Below are 19,134 nucleotides of genomic sequence, written 5' to 3'. Positions count from 1 at the left end.
GACTCTGAAATGTTAGCTTCTGGCTATGACGCAGTCAGTGCAGCCATGATTTCAGTGCTGTATGTGGCTGTCTCCACTGGACTTGTATCCCATTGAACATCAGTTAATCATCATGGGCCCTACCCCTTCCTGATGAACTATTGCCTACTGGTGGACTCTGGGGGAGGCTCAGTTATTGTAGTTAGTTGTATGCCTATGTGTGACTCCAGTTTCAAGTCATGATCACAGGACTGCCCTCATTAAACTCAGGGTGTCACAAAAGAAAACAAAAACACATGAATGTAAGAAAGAGTCTTTTGGGAAGAGGGGACATTGACAGCAAGAGGAAGTTGGGAGAGAGAGGAAGTAACCAGAATGTATTATGTACATGGATAAAATTGTCAAAGAATGCATTTGATAAAATGTATAATAAAAACGAATTCTATAGGAATAAACATGGTTTACACATACATAGTGAAGGAACCCACTATCCATCTGATTAAGGATATCAAGAATATTGAAGAAACTCAACTCAATAGCAAATCATTATTACCAACCACCACCATCACCATCATCATCATCATCATGATTCAATTATAAAATGGGTAATGGGCTGAAACACATTTCTTAAAATAAATGAAGAAAATGTATTTGTACATAAATGTATTTTTTAATATGTTCATGCATATTATATTCAACCTTTAAAAGGGGATATCTTATTATTTATGACAGCATGAATGGAAAGAAAAACATTATTCTAAGTTAAAAAACAGCTATAAGAAGACAAAAACCAAATGATCTCACTTATATGAAGACCTAAAAAGATTATGTTGGGGGCTGGAGAGGTGTCAACAGTTAGAAGCTGAGGGTCCTCTTAACACCTGCACGACAATTCATAGTGGTCTGGATCTGACCTCGGGGGGGGGGGGGCGGTGACATCTAGTCTCCTTGTACACTACAGGCACATCGAGTACACTCAGACATAATGCTCCTACACACAGAATAAAAATACATCTAAAGAAAGTGGAATAACGTTTATCAGATGCTGGATGTGGGAAGTAGTGAGGAAGGGGAGATGGGGAAAGGCTGGTTAACAGATGGGTGCTAAGTTAAATATGTAGAAGGAATAAGTTCTACTGCATAGTAGAGCAACGCTCAATAACAATGTACTGTATATTCCAAAAACAGATTAGAATTTGAATGTTTCTAATAAAAGAAATGATAAATATTTGAGGGCTAGATTTGCTTCTCTCTCTCTCTCTCTCTCTCTCTCTCTCTCTCTCTCTCTCTCTCTGTTGCTGTTGTTTGAGACAGGCTTTCTCTGTGTAACAGCTCTGGCTGTCCTGGAACTCACTCTGTAGACCAGGCTGGCCTCGAACTCTCAGAGATTCGCTTGCCTCTGCTTCTCAGTGCTGGGATTAAAGGTGAGTACCACCACACCCAGCTAGATTTGCTTATCTTGATTTAAATGTTATCTAATGTGTGCATGCACAAGATATCCCTCAAATAGGTGCAATTTTTTGATAAAAATTTTAATTAAGAATAGGAAGAATACTTGGTGCATGCCTTTAATCCTAGCACTCGGGAGGCAGAGCCAGGTAGATATTTGTGAGTTTGAGGCCAGCCTGGTCTCCAAAGTGAGTTCCAGGAAAGGCGCAAAGATACACAGAGAAACCCTGTCTTGAAAAACAAAAAAAAAAAAAAAAAAAAGGAAAAATACATTGAATGCAATGGTGTATTTGTTAATCCCTGGAACCATTAAATTATATTAAAGGCTGACTTTGCTTCAACAAAGAAAATCTCAGGCCTCTCTCATGGTGGCTCACACTCTCAGTGGGAACTCTGCAAACCCGGTAATGACCTTCCACAGCAACACTTGTGGCCATAGCTGGAAGCCGAGTTTAGAATAAAAAGCAGCTTCTCTCCAAGGTTCTTTTTGCTTCTTTGTATGAGTCAGGGAAAAAGACTGTCTGAACTCCACTAAATGAACATATGTTTTAACAGTCATCTAAATAGGAGAGTAGATAAAGGCTATGTTCGGCACTTACTAATTCTATCAAATTAATTCTATCAAATGATCAAGCTACATCCTTTTATTGATCTCTCCCTCTTTCTCCTTCTGTGACACAGGGTCTTGAGCCCCGGGCCTTGTGCATGCTAGGCAAACAGTCTAGGACCAAGCTATATCTCCACTCATCTTTTTACTTTTCACTATGAGACAAGTTGCCCAGGCTGGCCTTGAATTTGAAGTCACACCGCCTTACCCCCTAGGGTAGCTGGTACCAATAGGTCCAGCTTCATTTTTCCTTTATTTTGGAAAGAAACAAAATGCCAGAAGCCATAAGACTGTAAGATTTAATATAATAGAAAGAATGTAACTCAGGGAATCTGGAAGCAATAGCTTATGTTTTAGTCCTAAACATTTGGTCAAATTTTTAGGAGCACTCAGGAAAAATTAATTAATTTCACTAATATTAATACTTCCCCAAAGTAGAATCTATTCTATATAATATCATGCAGCCAAAAGGAGGACAACATTCAAGGAACTGTTTTATCTCATTCCCAAGAGGCACAGCAGTCACTTATCAGCCTCTTTAATCCCTCAGGAAGATGGAAGGTTTTCTCTTTTTATTATAAGCATAAAATTAATTGTCTGTTAAATGAGGTGCTTATAAATTTAAATTTGGTTCATTTAAGTTTGATTTTCAAACTAGTTTATTGGATAGCAACAATTACTTTTCAGACAGAAAAATGGGATGCTGGAATAGAGCCCTGGAAATACTTTTCATTCATTGAGAAAGGGTGGTCTTCGGTAGCTCCTGTTAAAAGCTGTGATGAGGAGGTCAGGGCAGATGGTCAAATAACTCTTTCATGGTGCAGATAGCACCAACTTACTCAAGGGGCATCTAGAAAGGAAATCCACCTTTTAAAGTACCATGATATAAACCAATTTTAGGAAAAATGGTATGTAGATGGAACATAAGACACAGGAAACCAAACAAATAAGTTTGAAACCATTCTTGGTGATTAAAACAATTGTTTTTGTGACTTGGTTCTGCAACCTATGCCTGGGCTAACAAACTTACCATCATAGGAACTGCCACTGTAGAGAATGCTGTCTGAGGTGTTGAACAATAACGTGATATGGTAATTACACTGTAGTAAATATAATGTAGTATAACACTGCAGCAGCTACGTCAGAGGGAGGATTAAAGACTAAATGCCAAGAATGTCTTGGAACCCCTTGGCTGAAGGGAAGCAGAGGCATTACTGTGGTCTATACCCATTACTTTGGTTCATGCCCATTACTTGGGTTCATGCCCATTACTGTGGCCCATGCCCATTACTTTGGTCCATGCCCAGGCCTGGAAACAAGTGCCCTCCTTTCTGAGATGCCCCTCACCCCCCACTGGGCCTCATTAGTGTGGGTAAGAAGAGGAGAAACCAGAGAGACTTGGCACCACTGCAGAACAAGTATGCTCATTTATTATTTCACCTGGAAGATCTCCATTTGATCCCCAAAATGAGATCCCCAGATTCTAGGACAATAAAAATATACAGGTACAGTCAGTCTTCAACCCAAGAAGCCAAATGTGTCCACTGAGGGCATCCATAGGCCTATGTTCATTGTTCAGTCATAATGTCTATTCACAGCAATGACACAACAGGTCCACCTCCCTGTATTGGGTCAATATTTGGCCATTCTTTGCCCCTTAATTATTTCTCTGGAAGTACCGTGTTTTGATGTTTTGGCAAAGATATAAATGTGTTCATTTGAGAGCATGGGCAACTGTGTGCAGGGTCAAGTTAATGGCCCCACTCTGACCTGTGGGCCAGTGTATCCCCAAACTGGCCATTCTGAAAGTCTTCTGTGTATTTTGTAACTCATGGTATGTGTTTGGAATTTTATTCTTTGTGACACTTTGAAACACTGGCGAGGGATGCAGGAATGGTGGGGAGTTGTGAGCAAGAGATGAGGCAGGCCCAGTGCAGGTAGATTTTTTGTTTGTTTGTTTGTTTGTTTTTGTTTTTTGAGATAGGGTTTCTCTGTGTAGCTTTGCGCCTTTCCTGGATCTTGCTCTGTAGACCAGGCTGACCTCGAACTCACAAAGATCTGCCTGCCTCTGCCTCCCGAGTGCTGGGATTAAAGGCGTGCACCACCAACTGCCCAGCCAGATTTTTATATATTGAACTAATGGCTTTGCCTGCTGAGTAGATCGCACAGAAACAAGACTGAAAGAGATGAATGCAGCAGATCAAGCCCAGACTAAGCTGGCTGGACATGTTCAAATTCAGAACAAGTCGTGTACATAGAAACAATTGGACTGGACATTGTTACGGATACAGGGTACGCTGGCTACACAAAGCAACAATGACTCCTAGATTTATAGCCTAAGCCAGGTGGTTATAAGTAGGCTGAGAGTCTCAGAGGCTCTTATCACACACAGGGAGTGATTGGCAGCTGGGTGGGCCACTCTTCATTTAAAGAAGGTAAAGCACTGAGCTGGAGAGGGGCGGAGTACTGATGTGAGGTGGCATTAATGGTGAGCAATATCTCAGCTTCTCTGAACTTCCTGTTTTCTAATCTGTCCAAAGAGGAAACTGTGCCAGGTGGTCCCTCCTCCCTCTTTCCTTCCTCTCCTTTTTCCTTCCTTTTCTCTCCTTCTTCCTCTCCCATCCGGAAGTCTCTCTTTCCCTCCCACCCTCTTTCTCCTCCTCCCCGCTCCCCTTCTTCCTCCTTGCCTGCCTAAGTAGCCTAGCCTTCTTTAGAGGTCCTGGTTCTCTTGACTTCGCCTCATGAATGCTGCGTTAGGCTTTTAGGAGTGCACTGTTCCTAGCTTACACAGTCTTCCATTCTTGATCTTTCATGTGACTGGAAACCAACATACAGCCTTTTCCTGCTTGTGTGCTTGGAGGAATAGGTAAATCACAGCACTACAAAGAGGTGCTCAGCAAATGTCTCCTTAAGATCTATTGAGGGATTTCACTAAAATAGACCTCCACTTAGCAAATGTTTTATTGAGCACTGACTTGGAGCCAGATATTATTATTTAAGTTTAAATAGACACGCAGAAGTACTTTATACTGGCTCACACAGGAGTATGTGGGCAGCTAATCACAAGCTAACCAAAAAGTTTCAAGCTGAGATTCTGCCACCTATCCTCTTCTCCTGAGCCAATAGCCATGGCTTGTGATTTGGCACAGCTTTTGACTGTAGAATCTTGTGAGGAATGGACTTATTCTGACAATGGGACTGTGGTGGTTTGAATAAGAATCGCCCCTAAAGGCTCATAGATTTGAATGCTTAGACACCAGGGAGGGGACACTATTTGGAGGAAGTGTGGCCTTGTTGGAGAAAGTGTGTCATTGGAGGTGGGCTTTGAGGTTTCCAGATCTCATGCCAGGCCCAGTGTCTCTCTCTTCCTATTGCCTGTGCATCTGGATACAGAACTCTCAGCTACTTCTCTAGAGGCTGACTCCATGCCCACCATGCTTCCCACCATGATGATAATGAATTAAACTTCTGAAACTATAAGCAAGCCCTAGTTAAATGCTTATTTTACTTTATGAGCATTCATGTTTTGCCTGCATGTATATCTGTGTGAGGGTATCTGATCCCCTGGAACTGGAGTTACAGACACTTGTGAGCTGCAGTGTGGGTGCTGGAAATTGAACCCGGGTCCTCTGGAAGAACTCTTAACCACTGAGCCATCCCTTCAGCCCCCCAAAGCTTATTTTATGAGTTTCTGTGATCACAGCATCTCTTTATAGCAACAGAACACTGACCAAGACAGTGACTTACCAAGCTGTTCCTATTCCTTTATGTGAGGCGCTCAAAGAATTATATCTGTCCGATTCTCAAGGCATAGTTTGGGTCTTAGTAAAGCAGCTGTGAAACAATGAGTATTGAGGATTGTAGATCCCCAAAGACCTTGGGATTCAGAAAGGGTATAATAAACCTCTTAGCAAAATGTCTTCTTTCTCCTTGTAAAAAAAGAAGGAAATCAGACTAACTGGGCCTAAGTCAAAGACTGTCTCATAGAGAAGGCTTTTCATTCATTTTTCAAAAAAAAAAAATCCCTATATTATACACAAGCCAAACTCATTTCATACTCTGTAAAATAACCCAGGTGTCCAAGGTCAGCCAGCTTTGTCTTATTTTCAAATGTTGCTCCTTGGATTTAATGTGCATATGAATCACCAATGTTTAATAAGGTCACCTTTCTCATAGGGAATGTGCCAATAAAATCCAAGTACAATTATCTATAAACCTCTTCAAACTGTATTTTTGGTTCAAGAATCTCATGGCGGTCCTCCTCTGCAGAATTCATTTAATTCTCTAATTTCAGTTTGCATACCAATGTCCTATGGGGGTAACTCTGTTACTCATTAGCCCTTGTCTTTGGTTGAAACTATAAACTTCAAAAGAGCACCAACAAAAATATAACAAGTGGTCCCAATTTCAAAACTCTCAATGTTTGCATGAATGTCAGAATCTGGGTTGCTGTAGATTTCTTCTGAACTTGTTTGCCATCCTATGAGAACTCCTTAACTAAGGAAAGTAGAAATTTAAGGTATTCCTATTAAGTTGCATGAGGCCTTGAAGAAAATCTATTGAAAAAAGAAAATTCTGAAATCACACACACATACACTTAAGTCTTAAAACAATAGACTTTCTCCATTCTTTTTCTCTTCGATTTTATAATTTTTTTTTTTAGATTCCAGTGTGAACCATTTTCTCAATCTCTTTTCCTAACCAATTTTATATTTTAAAAAAAGGATCTTTTGAATCCTTGAATAATTAAAGAACTGCTAGAGGTATGCCTATTTCCAATCTCAAGTTGTACATAGAGCTATACTAATAAAAAACAGCATGGTATTGACATAAAACAAGCATGTTGATCAATGTAATTAAATTGAAGCCCCAGACATAACTCCACACACCTATGAATACCTGTTTTGTTTTGTTTTGTTTTGTTTTGACAAAGACAGAAATAAACACTGGGAAGGAAAGACAGCATCTTCAACAAATAGTGCTGATCAAACTGTATGGCTTCATGTAGAAGAATCCAAACATACCAATATTCGTCACTCTGCACAAAACTAAACTCAAAATGGATTAAGGACCTCAAGAAAAGGCCAGATGTCCTGAATCTGATAGAAAAAGTGGGGGATAATCTTGAACTCACTGGCACGGGAAAAGACTTTTTGAATAGGATGCCGATAACACAGGCACTAAGAACAACAATTAATAAACAAATGGGACCTCATGAACTGAAAAGATTCTGTAAGGCTAAGGACACCATCATTGGGACAAAATGGCAGGCTACAAAATGGGAATATAGCTGAACCCCAGGACCTCTGGGTAATCCATAATATACATATATAAAAGAAATCTAAATGGGAATCATCAAATAATGTGGGTGACAAAGCCCCAGCTAGAACTCTTGCTACCAAGTAAAACCTCCTGTGCCAGGGATGGGTTACAGTCTAATTGAGTTGTTGGCCAAAGGAGCCACATGGAAACCATCAAACTCAAGTGTTGCCAAGGCCACTGGTTGTTTTCCAAAAGCTGGTAGTAATGCCCTTTTGATGGTCATTTTAGGTTGTCAATTTGACTACATCCAGAATTAACTAAAAGCCAAGTGGTTGGGTACATCTGTGGGGGATTTTTTTTCTTAATCAAATCATTTTGAAGTGGGAAGACCCACTTCTAATCCAGATCTTTGAGGTGAGAAGATCCACCTTTAATCTGGGCCACACCATCTGCTGGCAGCCTATATAAAGAACATAGTAGAAGAAGATTGTTCTCTTTGCCCCCCCTCCCTCTCTCTCTCTCCCCCCCTCTCTGATTCTTAGATAGTTTTTTAATAAAAAAAACCTGGAGCCAGATATTGGGGTGAAAGCTGAAAGATCAGAGAAGTAGAGTAAACCACAGCCAACCTCACCTCGCCAACTTCCATGAATCATCTGACTGAACACCTCGGAGTATTCACTCAAAAGGGTCTCAGCTGAACTGCTTTAGTTCCTGTTTCCTCATGCCTCATATACCTTTCTCTGCCCAGCCATGTCACTTCCTAGGATTAAAGGCATGTGTGGGATTAAAGGTATGTGCTACTGTGGTGATATTTTATTTGTGCTCTAAATAAATGAAGCTTGCCTGGAGATCAGAGGAAAAAGCCAGCCATTATATTAAACAGAAGTCAAGCAATGTAGCACACACCTTTGATCCTATCACTTGGCGGGCAGGGAATGTCTGGTTCTCTGTGAGTTCAAGGCCACACTGGGGAACAGAGCCAAGCATGGTGCCTTTAATCCCAGCACCAACCATAGAGGTTTGGAGTTCTGTAAAGATAGACAGGAAGTAATAGAACTGGGCAGGAAGAGGAAGTGATGTAGCTGGGCTGAGAGAGTGAATGAGAGAACTGAACAGAAAGGCATATAGACATGGGTATATAGGAGTAGGTCTCTTTGGAAGCTGTGGAGTTGGTGAGGTAAGGTTAGCTGTGGCTTTCCCTATTTCCATAATCTCTCAAGTTTTCACCCCTATATCTAGCTCCATGTTTTTTATTTAATAAGATCATTTAGAAATTCGTCTACTTGCTACCACTGCCTAGCTCTGTTTCCCATGTGGCCTTGAACTCACAGAGATCCAGACCAATCTCTGCCTCCTCAATGATAGGATTAAGGGTGTGTGCCACCACTGTTTGGCCTCTATGTCTAATCTAGTGGTTGGCTCTGTCATCTTATCCCCAGGTAAGTTTGTTAGGGTACACAATATATCACCACACTCTCTGGTGAGTCTATTCCTTCACTACATTAGAGCCTACTTCTTTGGGATTCTGGTGTGTACTGAAGAGCATCTGAGACATCCAGACTCATGGACTGTACAACTACTGGATTGTTGAACCTTCTGTTGGTAGACAGCCATTGTTGGATTAGCTGGACCACAGCCTATAAGCCATTCTAGCAAATCCCCAAGTTCTATTCCTCTAGAGAACCATAACATAGCCCTATTGCTGAAGACAAGGAATATCTCATTGAATACAAAGAAGTTGAGATGGTGCCTATCTAGAGCTTTTCTTCTACAGACTAATGTTCATTGTTATGGAAAGTGCTCTGCCCACTACCAGAGGTGAAAGGCAAATACTAACATTACTACAAACCCTCCATTCTATAACAGTGACCTGCCTGCTTGATACACTAGTCCAATGGTGGCACGAACATTGTGGTAGTAACTAACCATTATGTGTTTGAGTTGAAGGTCTACTCTGTGAGATAGAACCCACAGCCTGACACTGCTCAGGTGGCTGAGAATATGAGTCTCCATAGGCCATGGATCTAGGGGAAAACCAAACATTACTGTGCTAAAGGAACATAGCAGCAAAATGACTCCTAAGGACAGTCTGCTGTTCCCACAGATCATTGTCTCACTCAGCCATCATCCAAGAAGCTTTCTCCTGAATTAGATGGAAAAAAAGTACAGAAACCCACAACTGGACAGTGTGCAGAGAGTAAGAGACCTTGGAACACTCAGTTCTAAATGGGATGTCTTCATCACACCCATCCCCTCAGGGCTCAGGGAACTACATAGAAAAGGAGGTGGAAAGACTATAGAGCTGGAGAGGGTGGATGACACCAAGGAAACTGTCTTCAGATGAGACAGGACTGGTACACATATGAACTCAAAGGTGCTGTGTCAGCATGTGCAAGGACTGTGTAGATCCAAACCAGACAGGGGCCTTGTGCTGAGCTCGGGAAGTAGACATGAGCTCCTACCCCCAACCAAGAAGCTATCTCCAATTAACAATCATTCACAAAGGAAAAATTTACTTCTCCAAGGGAGTCTCACTGGATATACCAACCACACTTAAGGACAGGCCCCATGTCCAGCAGTAGATGGCCAACACAAAAAGAACTCAAAGGTATTTTTGGAGATTTTTTTTTGGTCTCATATTGCTTTGTTTGGGCAATTATTACCTTCCCAGTCTTTAGCTTGTCTATCACAGTTTCTAATTTTGTATTTTTACATAAAATAAATCTTTTGGAGTAGCACACTGCCCTTCTTGATTCAGCTGGACTTCCTGAGCACCTGGGTTGTTGGTATTGACAAGCCCCATGATAGAAGACACACATACTGGGCCATGTAAGATCAGGCATGGTGGTGGTTGGGAGGGGCAGGCTGGGCTTGACTTTAATATCCAGTTGTATACTAAGACTCAGCAGGGACTGTGTCTAGAAGAGAAAGTTGGGAGCTTTCTCTAGGGTAGCGGTGGCCATTCATCATGGCATAGCCAGTATGTCACAGTCTCAGGACAGAGTGTCCTCCATAAAGCAGTTGTGCTTATATGATAATGCTGATTATCTTGACAAAATGACACTGTGTGCATTATATGATGGGCATTATGCTTCATGTGAATTAATGAGTTTCACTCCCCATATTGTAATCCTATAATGTAGGAATACTTGTAATATGTGTTATAGTCAAGGAGACAGAGGTTTAAGTAACTTGTAGTTACTCGCCTCATATGTAATAGCTGGAACTTAAATGTGCAGCTCAGGTGCACATACATAAAAATCAAGAAGTGAGAAATATAAACCTTAGATAAAGATTTTACAAACAATGAAATTATATAGTAAACATTAGGGTTAAAAGTGTGTGTATATGAGAGAGAGGTGGGTAGACGTGAGAGAGGTGGAGGGCCTTTCAAGAGTCCCCTTTTAAAATTGAAATTAAGTAACTGAGGGCTGATGAGATGTTAGCAGGTAGAGACTCCTGTTGCCGAGACTAATGGCTCAAGGATGCTCACTGGGATGGCAACCATGGAAGGTTAGAACTGACTCCTGAAAATTGTCCTCTGCTCCCATCCCACTCCTCCCTGTACCCAATAAAACACAATGCAACAAAATAACATTAAAATTAAATAGGTGAATATCAGAACTACCGTTTTCTACCACTAGTCTGACACATTTCACAGTAATATGAATATTCATATCTTAACAATGATCTCTAACTTCCACCTGGAAGAAATATCCTGACATTATCCATTATCTTTTAGATTAGGCTGGTGTGGAGAGAAAAAGCTCAAGCTGAGACACCCCCCTCGCCCTGGGAAATATTTGCAACACAGAGAAACAAAAGAGTAAATGGCAGATAACAAAGAGCTCCTGGAACTGAGAACACCAAACCAAGCAACTCCAAAGAGAAATAGCTTAAAGACACAAAAGCTAATTCTCAGAAAGAACACGTAAGGCATAAAGTTACACAAAGAAGTTTGGGCTCCCTAACAAATGAGTAAATAAGTAAAACCACCTCACTTGACATGTATTCTTCTAAGAAAAGTTATGTTAAGATATGCTTTATTCTTTGGCTTAAAAATGCTCTTAGAATCTACCCTATTTACAGAAAGATGATCACATATATAATTCTTAGTCATATTGAAAACTGGAAATATCCAATAAGTTGTAGGTAAAATATATTTTAGTCGAGAAAAACAACAACAACAAAGTCTAGGTTAATATCTACAGACTGACTCAACTATTTTATATTTTCATATTTATACATGTGTATAATGTGTTTTAATCACATCTGCCCTCCAATCCTTCCCCTCTGATTCTTTTCCTATCCCCCAACTGTTTTTCCCTTCCAACTTCATGTGCTCTTTTAGAAAAACCCATTGAATTTACTTGGTGCCATCTGTATGTGCTTGTGTCTAGGACCATCTACTGGAGCATGGGTAGCCTTTCTGGGACTGCATCCTTGAAAACAGACTCTCCCTACCCTAGCAATCATCAATTGCAAGTAGCCTCTCAGCTAGGGGTGGGACTTCATGAGCCCCTCCCCCATCGGTGCCAGGATTTGGGGCTGACTTGATATCATGCAAGTCTTGTGCATACAGTCACAGCCACTGGGAGTTCATGTGTGCAAAGGCCCTGCCATGTCCAGCAAATGTTTCACTGCAGGTGTTTACTGCTTCTGGCCCTTAAAAGCTTCCCGTCCTCTCTTCCTTACTGATCCCTGAGCCTTGGGAGGAGGGGTATGATAGAGATGTCTCGTTGAGAGCTGAGCATGCCATTATCTCTTATTTTCTGCACACTGACCGGTAGTAGGTCTCTGTATTAATTACCATCTAGTGAAAAAAAAAGCTCTCTGAGGAGGGTTGACAGATACACTCATTTATGTTGGTATACAGATAGCCAGATAAGCAAATTAGGGCAACGGAAGGGAAGGTTGTGAAGGATGTGTACCAGACTGTCAAAATGGAGGAAAGAATGAAATGGGCTAGTGTGTGTGTGTGTGTGTGTGTGTGTGTACATGTGTGTGTGGTTTTATTTATTTATTTATTTAAGTTTTGACACTATTGGAATTTCATGAACAAAATTATTTCCAAAGAAGGAGAAATTCTCTTCCTTAATAATTAATCATAAAAATAAAGATATAAAAATCTTGGATCATGTATGTGTGTGTGTTTTACTAGGATTGAACCCAGGCCCTGCACTTGTTAGCCAAGCACCGAACCTCTGAGCTACATGCCCAACCCTTCTTGTATTTTATGTTTGAGACAAGGTCTCACCAAGTTTCCCAAGCTGGCCTTCACTCATACTATAAACCAAGCAAGCCTTGAACTAGTGATCCCCCCTGACTTAGTTTCCTTGGTATTTGGGATTACAGGTATGTACTACCAGGTATGGCTAAAACATCTTAGATTTTCTATGAATTTGTTCATGAACTTATATAAAGATATTGAAAACGTATGAAAGCACCTTTAAGATCCCTCTCCCACTATAGCAAAATGCACAAGTGTAAAATCTTTTATATATAGGTAAGCAAGAAAGAAATAAACATTGAAAACTCAGTCCTTACAATGAAATAAACTATATGTACCCTACCATAATGGCTTTTGCAAACTGTTTATTTCCTGTTTCGGTCTAATCTACATAAAAATTTAAGTACTGTGAGGAAAACAATGGCACTATTAATTTATCTAGGAGTAGAAACTACTCTCTCTCTCTCTCTCTCTCTCTCTCTCTCTCTCTCTTTCTCTCTCTTACACACACACACACACACACACACACACACACCACATACACCCAGTTTTTTTTTTTTTTTTTTTTTTTTTTTTTTTTAAATAAAGTTTCTTTGTGTAGCTCTGGCTGTCCTGGAATTCACTCTGTAGACCAGGCTGGCCTCAAACTCACAGAGATCCACCTGCCTCTGCCTCCTGAATGCTGAGATTAAAGGCGTACACATCCACTGCTAGACAACACAGAGAGTTTTTAAAAAGTATAATAGTGTTAACATGTGCCCAAATCAAAACAGGAATATTTACATAATTATCTATAATAGCTCCAAAATGAGAATAATCCAAATGTACATTAACTGATACAAGAATAATTAAAGTATAGCCTATTCATGTAGTGAGATATTATTTGGAAAAAAGAGAAAAGTGAAGTATTGATGTATGCTGTAGTATAGGTGAACATTGTGTCTAGTAAAAGAAGCCAGTCACAAAATACCATCAATCATGTGATCATATTTATATGGAGTTGCAGAAGGGCCAAGTGTTTAGAGGAAAAAGATAGGTTAGCAGTTTCTTGGGGCTGTGGAAAAGGCTGGTAAGATTGAGATGGTGAGTGACTTCTGTTTTTCTTTCTAAATATTTATTTTTTATTTTTATGTGTGTGAATGTATGCCATATGTGTGTCAGTGCCTGCAGAGGCCAGAAGGTGGTGCTGGATCCTCTGGAGCTGGAGTCACAGGTGGTCATGAGCTGTTCAGTGTGGGTGCTAACAGTCAAACTCTGATCCTCTGTAAGATCAGGAAGTGCCCCGACCACTGAGCCATCCCCTCTAGCCTTGGTAGGTGACTCCTAGTGAGTACAAAGTTACTTTTGGGGTTGATGGAAATGTTTTGACATGGGTTATAGTGACTGTCACGTAACTCTGTAATTATTCTCAGAACAAAGAAATCACACAGCTATGGTGGGTACCCTTGGTGGTTGTGCATATCGCAGCTCAGTGAGGCTCTTCAGTCCCACGTGGGCTTCACTATAGCAGCGGTGGCTGGACACCAGAAGAGCTCCAGAGAGTTCGCCTTTCCCGATTGGGTCCTAATTCTTCCTGCATCTCCATGCTCCCTGAGCTCCACCCCCCTGGAGAAACTTGGTGGATGGTCACTTTTTTCATAAAGAAAATTTTCCCCATTACAAAGTGTTTTGAACCTGTTTGACTGGTTCCTCACTTGAAACAAGAGCCCCCAAACTAACGCAACATGGAAGCATCAGGACTCACCTTCGATGATGTGCTTTCTCGACAACCCCCTTTCTGTTTCAGCTCTGCAACAAAAAAAGAGGTAGATGGCTTTAGCTGGGGAATGCTGTGCTAGTTTCTCAAAAATCTGTTTCAAAATGCAGGATTAGTAGTTATTCTTTTTTTTTTTCTTTTTTAACTTTCTTTTTATTTATTCATTGTGTCTCTCACATCATACTTCCCAATATCACCCATCTCCCCTCCCACCAAAATAAATAAAGAAAAATTTTAAATTTAATAAAATTTAAAAAGGAGGAAAAAGGAAGAAAGGGAAAATTTTGTCATGGAAGCTGCAGTGTGACACAGTGAGTCACACACTAAATCCCTTTATCCATACATTTTTGTATGCAGGTATTCATTGTGAAGGATCACTGGTCTGGTTGGAGGCGCTTGGTCTCTGCTACCCCAGCTGACCTTGCCACCTGTGGTAGACGAGGGAGCTGAGCCTCCCCCTTACCAGCTGCAGAACTTGGGAAAGCGGACCTACACCTAGCCTGTGCAGCACAGGCTAAGGTGTGAGTGAGCCAGTTTCAGTGCACGGGAGAGCTGCTCCCATTACTCATCTGTCATGTGGTGGCATGGGCAGAGAAGAGATGCCCCCCACCGCCAACATCAATGCCTGAGGTAGGTGGAAGAACTGGCCATGAAGTCATAAGAGCAGGAGAGCTGTCGCTGCCCCTCATCACTGCAGCACTCGGGAGAGTGGCCCCTATACCTCCAGAGCTGGCCTGGAGGTGTCCGTGTGGAAGAACCAACCTGAGGACACGGGAGCCGAGAGCCGGACAAATGGTCCCGCCCCTTGCTCATTGCTTCAAGGGGTGAACTAGCCAGGGCAATGCTGGAGAATACACCCTGGTGGTGAACAAAGGGGAGAACTGGCAGGCTGACCAACCATGCAACTCCCCAGGCCCAGAACCACAGTTATGTGTTGACCCACTCCAACAAACACCCCGTCTGTGATCTTATGGAGCACCCAGGGCCTGGCCGGGGTGGGGTGGGGGAGGATGATGGTACTTGGGGTATTGGTCTTGCAGACCCTGGGCTGCAGGATCTCCACGACACAGAGCAGCAATGCAATGTCTGTGGAGTGTCCCAGGGGGGGTGGCCAAGCATCATTCTTTCTTGGTCTGCACTGCTAAGCTTTTATGTCTTGAAAAAGTTCATAGGTTTACTCTATGGTAGACACACCACTGATACTAAATTTTTGCATAAAGAAAAATTGAAAGCATCTTTTGACAATGAAATAATTTAACAATGATTTTAAAAAAAGATGCAACAAGCTTTCCTTAAATTAGCATCCAAGGGGACACGACAAACCTTTAATGACAGAGCTTCTGTTACTCCAGAAAAACCCTAAAGTCTGGGCAAGCAGAAAGGATGTGGTGGCTGAGTCTTAAGTACTGATGAGTATTCCTTCAACATCATACTTCGGACAGCTTCTCCAAACACGCACGCCACTGTTCACCCGTTTAATGTCTCTGCTCCGAGTCTTTCACATCGGTTAATATTGTGTGTAGCTGCTGCACAGTGGCTCTTGCAGCTGGCCTCATGGGTTATTTCCACCCCCAAGGCAAAGTTTCATGTACCATTGCAAACATAGGAATCGGGAATCGAGGAGACCATGAGTCAAATTACAGAAAATGGGCCCCTGTCTTTCTTATAGGTATGGTACTATCTAAAAGAGGACAATAGGGCTAAAAATCTAAATTACATCTTTATGTCTTCATATCATTAACAAGCTCAAGGATCATAACAGTATGAACACGTGTGTGTGTGTGTGTGTGTGTGTGTGTGTGTGTGTGTGTGTGTGCATACACATTGTGATTAGGATCTTCCTAAGGAACTAGCCTGGGCCTCCTGTTTTAAAATGCAAACTGACATCAACATCAATAACAAAAGACAAACAGATACTTTTCTGTTTCTCCCTACCTATTTCAGGGTGGCCAATAGGGTTTTGCTGGTTTCTGCTTCGTTGCTATTGTTGTTAGGGTCCCAGCATCTCTGAGATTTCTATGAGATCCTCAGGCCAACCATTGCTCTGGTATAAGGATTAGCTTGCTGTGTTCTTACACGTTTGGTAAAAACAGCCAGTTCCCTGGTTCTTGTTGATAAGCACCAGTTCAAATACTAACTTCTGGCTCATCAGAAGCCAGCTCAGCCTGGGAGTTTGTTCTGCATCCAACAACACTGAGAGAGCCTCTCTTTCATTTGTCCTGCCGGTGAGTGACAAGGGGATAGTGCCTGTCTTTCCCCAATGTGACCATCTTTTTGATGAGCACTCTCAGAACCTTCTGCAGAAATGATCAGAGACCTGAACACGGAGGCCAACAGGATACTTTCATCTTCGAATTCCAGGAAAATCTTTGAGTTTTGGCAGATTTGAGGAGCCTTTCTTTTGTGATGCTTTATTTTCTTTTCCTGAATTTTGAACTTGTTTTGGAAATGGTTTTAAGTATGACACTGAAAAATCCACATCAGTCATTTAGTAACAAGTGGCTACCTGCTATGTACTGAATTTCTTTAAGAATAGTCTGCTAAAGTGTAGTCTTAGGCTAATTGCTATTTCTCTAGCACAAGGGAAAAAAACCTATAAGCCGGTTGATTTTAATATGAGTTAAATGTAAACATGATTGTTAAAAAAATTAAAAAGGAAAAAGCATGAGTTACTAGTCATTTCTCATCTCATAGGACAATAAAATAATAAAAGGTGTTTAACTTACTTTCCACCCCAGTAGAGTTTGGTTGTGATGACCAGGCTGGATCTCCTGTACATCAAACAGACACAAGGAAATAATAGATCACTGGGGGTTGTTGATGGGTTGAATCATTATAGCACCAGAAGGAATTTGTGATAGTACCTCACATTTAAAAAAGAAGGTGGAGATAGAGTTCTGAACTCACTGCGCTGAAATGTAAGAACGAGGGAAATTGGTGAGTAGTGACTTGAAGTTGGACACAGAAAGGGACTGAAGGGAAGTGTGCAGGAGACCCTAAAGTAAGAGGGCTGCCCAGCATGGCTGTGAGTGGTGTGGTGATGTGAACTGGGTGGGAGGTGATCTTGGAGGTCAGAGATGGTCCCTGACAATGTAGGTGACCTACGGGGTGAGGTGCTTTGGTAGCTCAGAAGAGCAGTCACTAATTAACACTCATTTAGAATCTGGCATGAGGTTCATCTGCCTGTGAACCTTTCCTGGGAGGAAGCCTCCTCTTTGCCAAGGACCTTGGGCCCAAGTGGCTCTGAGTTATTCTCTTATCTAGTCATCACACTTACGGGCAGTGGGGAGTGACTGACTGAGCAGACATATGAATGATGAGCTAATAAAGCCTCATAGTAAATGTTTTAAATCCTTTACCAAATGTCTTACTGCTTTATTGCAAAGGGATGAAACATGGAAATCATGTCAGCAAACTGATTACCTACTCAAAAGCCCCACTCAAGGGCAGCAAATGCTCTAGCATTGTGGTCATGAAGAACTGTCCTTTAAGAACCACGGGGATAGAATTTAAACTTGTGAGGCAGCGAGGGCTCAGTGCACTTTGGTTTAGAATAAAATCTTTTGAGATTCAAACTTTGGGATTATTTGAAATACAAGGCATTTATAATTCTGTCAGCTGCTGAGTCGATACCTTAAAGCTCTTGGGTATACAAGGCCTCCATGATTAATGATGGCCAGGGGGGAATGATGGGGACAATTCTGACAACTTAGTGGCAAAATGAAAAATTTGTTGAAAATGCCGGCCTCTCCATCCCTCTAAGTTAATTCCCTGAAAAGTAATTTGAGTTACAGAAACGGAAGGTCTGTGGATATAAGGTCCTAGGGATTACATACTCCAAAAGGGCTCCGTACTTCTCACATTAACACATCAGCCTTCTGCTACCAATGATAATAACAATCTGCATAGGGCCGCCATGTTTCCTAAGCTTTCCATCTTCAAAAAAAAAAAAAAAAAAAAAAAAAAGCCGTTTGGAATATTGTTTAAAAATTCAACATAAGTCCTTTTGATTATCCAGAGTGAATATTATGCCAAAACTGCACATCCCCTCCAAATACTGAAGTGAGACTCTACCAAAGTATCTGCCTCACGTAGGTGTGAGCTAGCAGTTATGCTCAAGTGGCAAGATTAGACCGAAGCCTGCAAATTATGGCTGAGCCCTAGAGGCTCTCAGAGTAACTGTTGTGGATGGCTGAGTGATAGCGTGAGTGCAATAAAGCAGAGAGCACAGTCTCCTCAGGCTTTGCTTCCCTGTCACTCGGTCAGCGTGGCTCCCCAGCAGCCATTTCACAGCTAGGGAAATCAAGGCTCCAAGGAGTGAAATCACTTTCTCCGGACAATGCTGCCAGTAAGTGACAGCTCAAGGATAAGAAGCCAAGCCAGCTAATTGAACAGCTTTTATAGGCTCCATGCTAGGATGGCATGGTTTATCTTCTCTCCAGTCTCCTCCTGGAGGCAAATGTCAACCGTATACACTTTTCATAGCATAGTACAAGCTTGAGCTGTTATTTGCAAGGCTGAAAGGTGGCCTGTGAAATATTCATACTATTCTATTTTCCACAAGTGTGTACGATAGGTTCTGCAACTAAGGAGGATGAATCAATGCTCGCCAAGGGAAAACCACTGCTTCTCATTCCTCCTGCACAGGGCAGGCTTCACCTCGCTGTTGGTCTTGCTTTGCTGTGTGGCACGACACTCCAAATGTCGTGCAACCCTTATTACCACTTGCTCTGCGTACAGAGTTGGTGGAAGGGATGGGTGAACACACTCCTTGAATTTCTTGGCTTCCCAAGGGATAGCAGATACTTCTCTGAATACTCAGAAAGTAGAGCTCCAAGCACCCAGGACAGA

General features: G+C 41.7%; 1 protein-coding gene across 1 annotated transcript in view; it reads right to left on the bottom strand.

Moving 5' to 3' along the window:
- Kcnab1 (potassium voltage-gated channel subfamily A member regulatory beta subunit 1) overlaps window positions 1-19,134 on the bottom strand; it is a 250,881-nt gene that overhangs the window by 58,052 nt on the left and 173,695 nt on the right. Inside the window, exons 6-7 of the mRNA XM_036189972.1 lie at window positions 17,010-17,054; window positions 14,272-14,315 (exon numbers count right to left, since the gene is read on the bottom strand). Coding sequence (XP_036045865.1) covers window positions 14,272-14,315; window positions 17,010-17,054 — 89 coding nt within the window. The remainder of the gene's footprint in view (window positions 1-14,271; window positions 14,316-17,009; window positions 17,055-19,134) is intronic.

Source organism: Onychomys torridus, chromosome 6, assembly GCF_903995425.1.
Source record: "Onychomys torridus chromosome 6, mOncTor1.1, whole genome shotgun sequence".
In the NCBI taxonomy this organism is placed as follows: Eukaryota; Metazoa; Chordata; class Mammalia; order Rodentia; family Cricetidae; genus Onychomys; species Onychomys torridus.
This window is presented reverse-complemented; position numbering and strand designations above follow the sequence as displayed.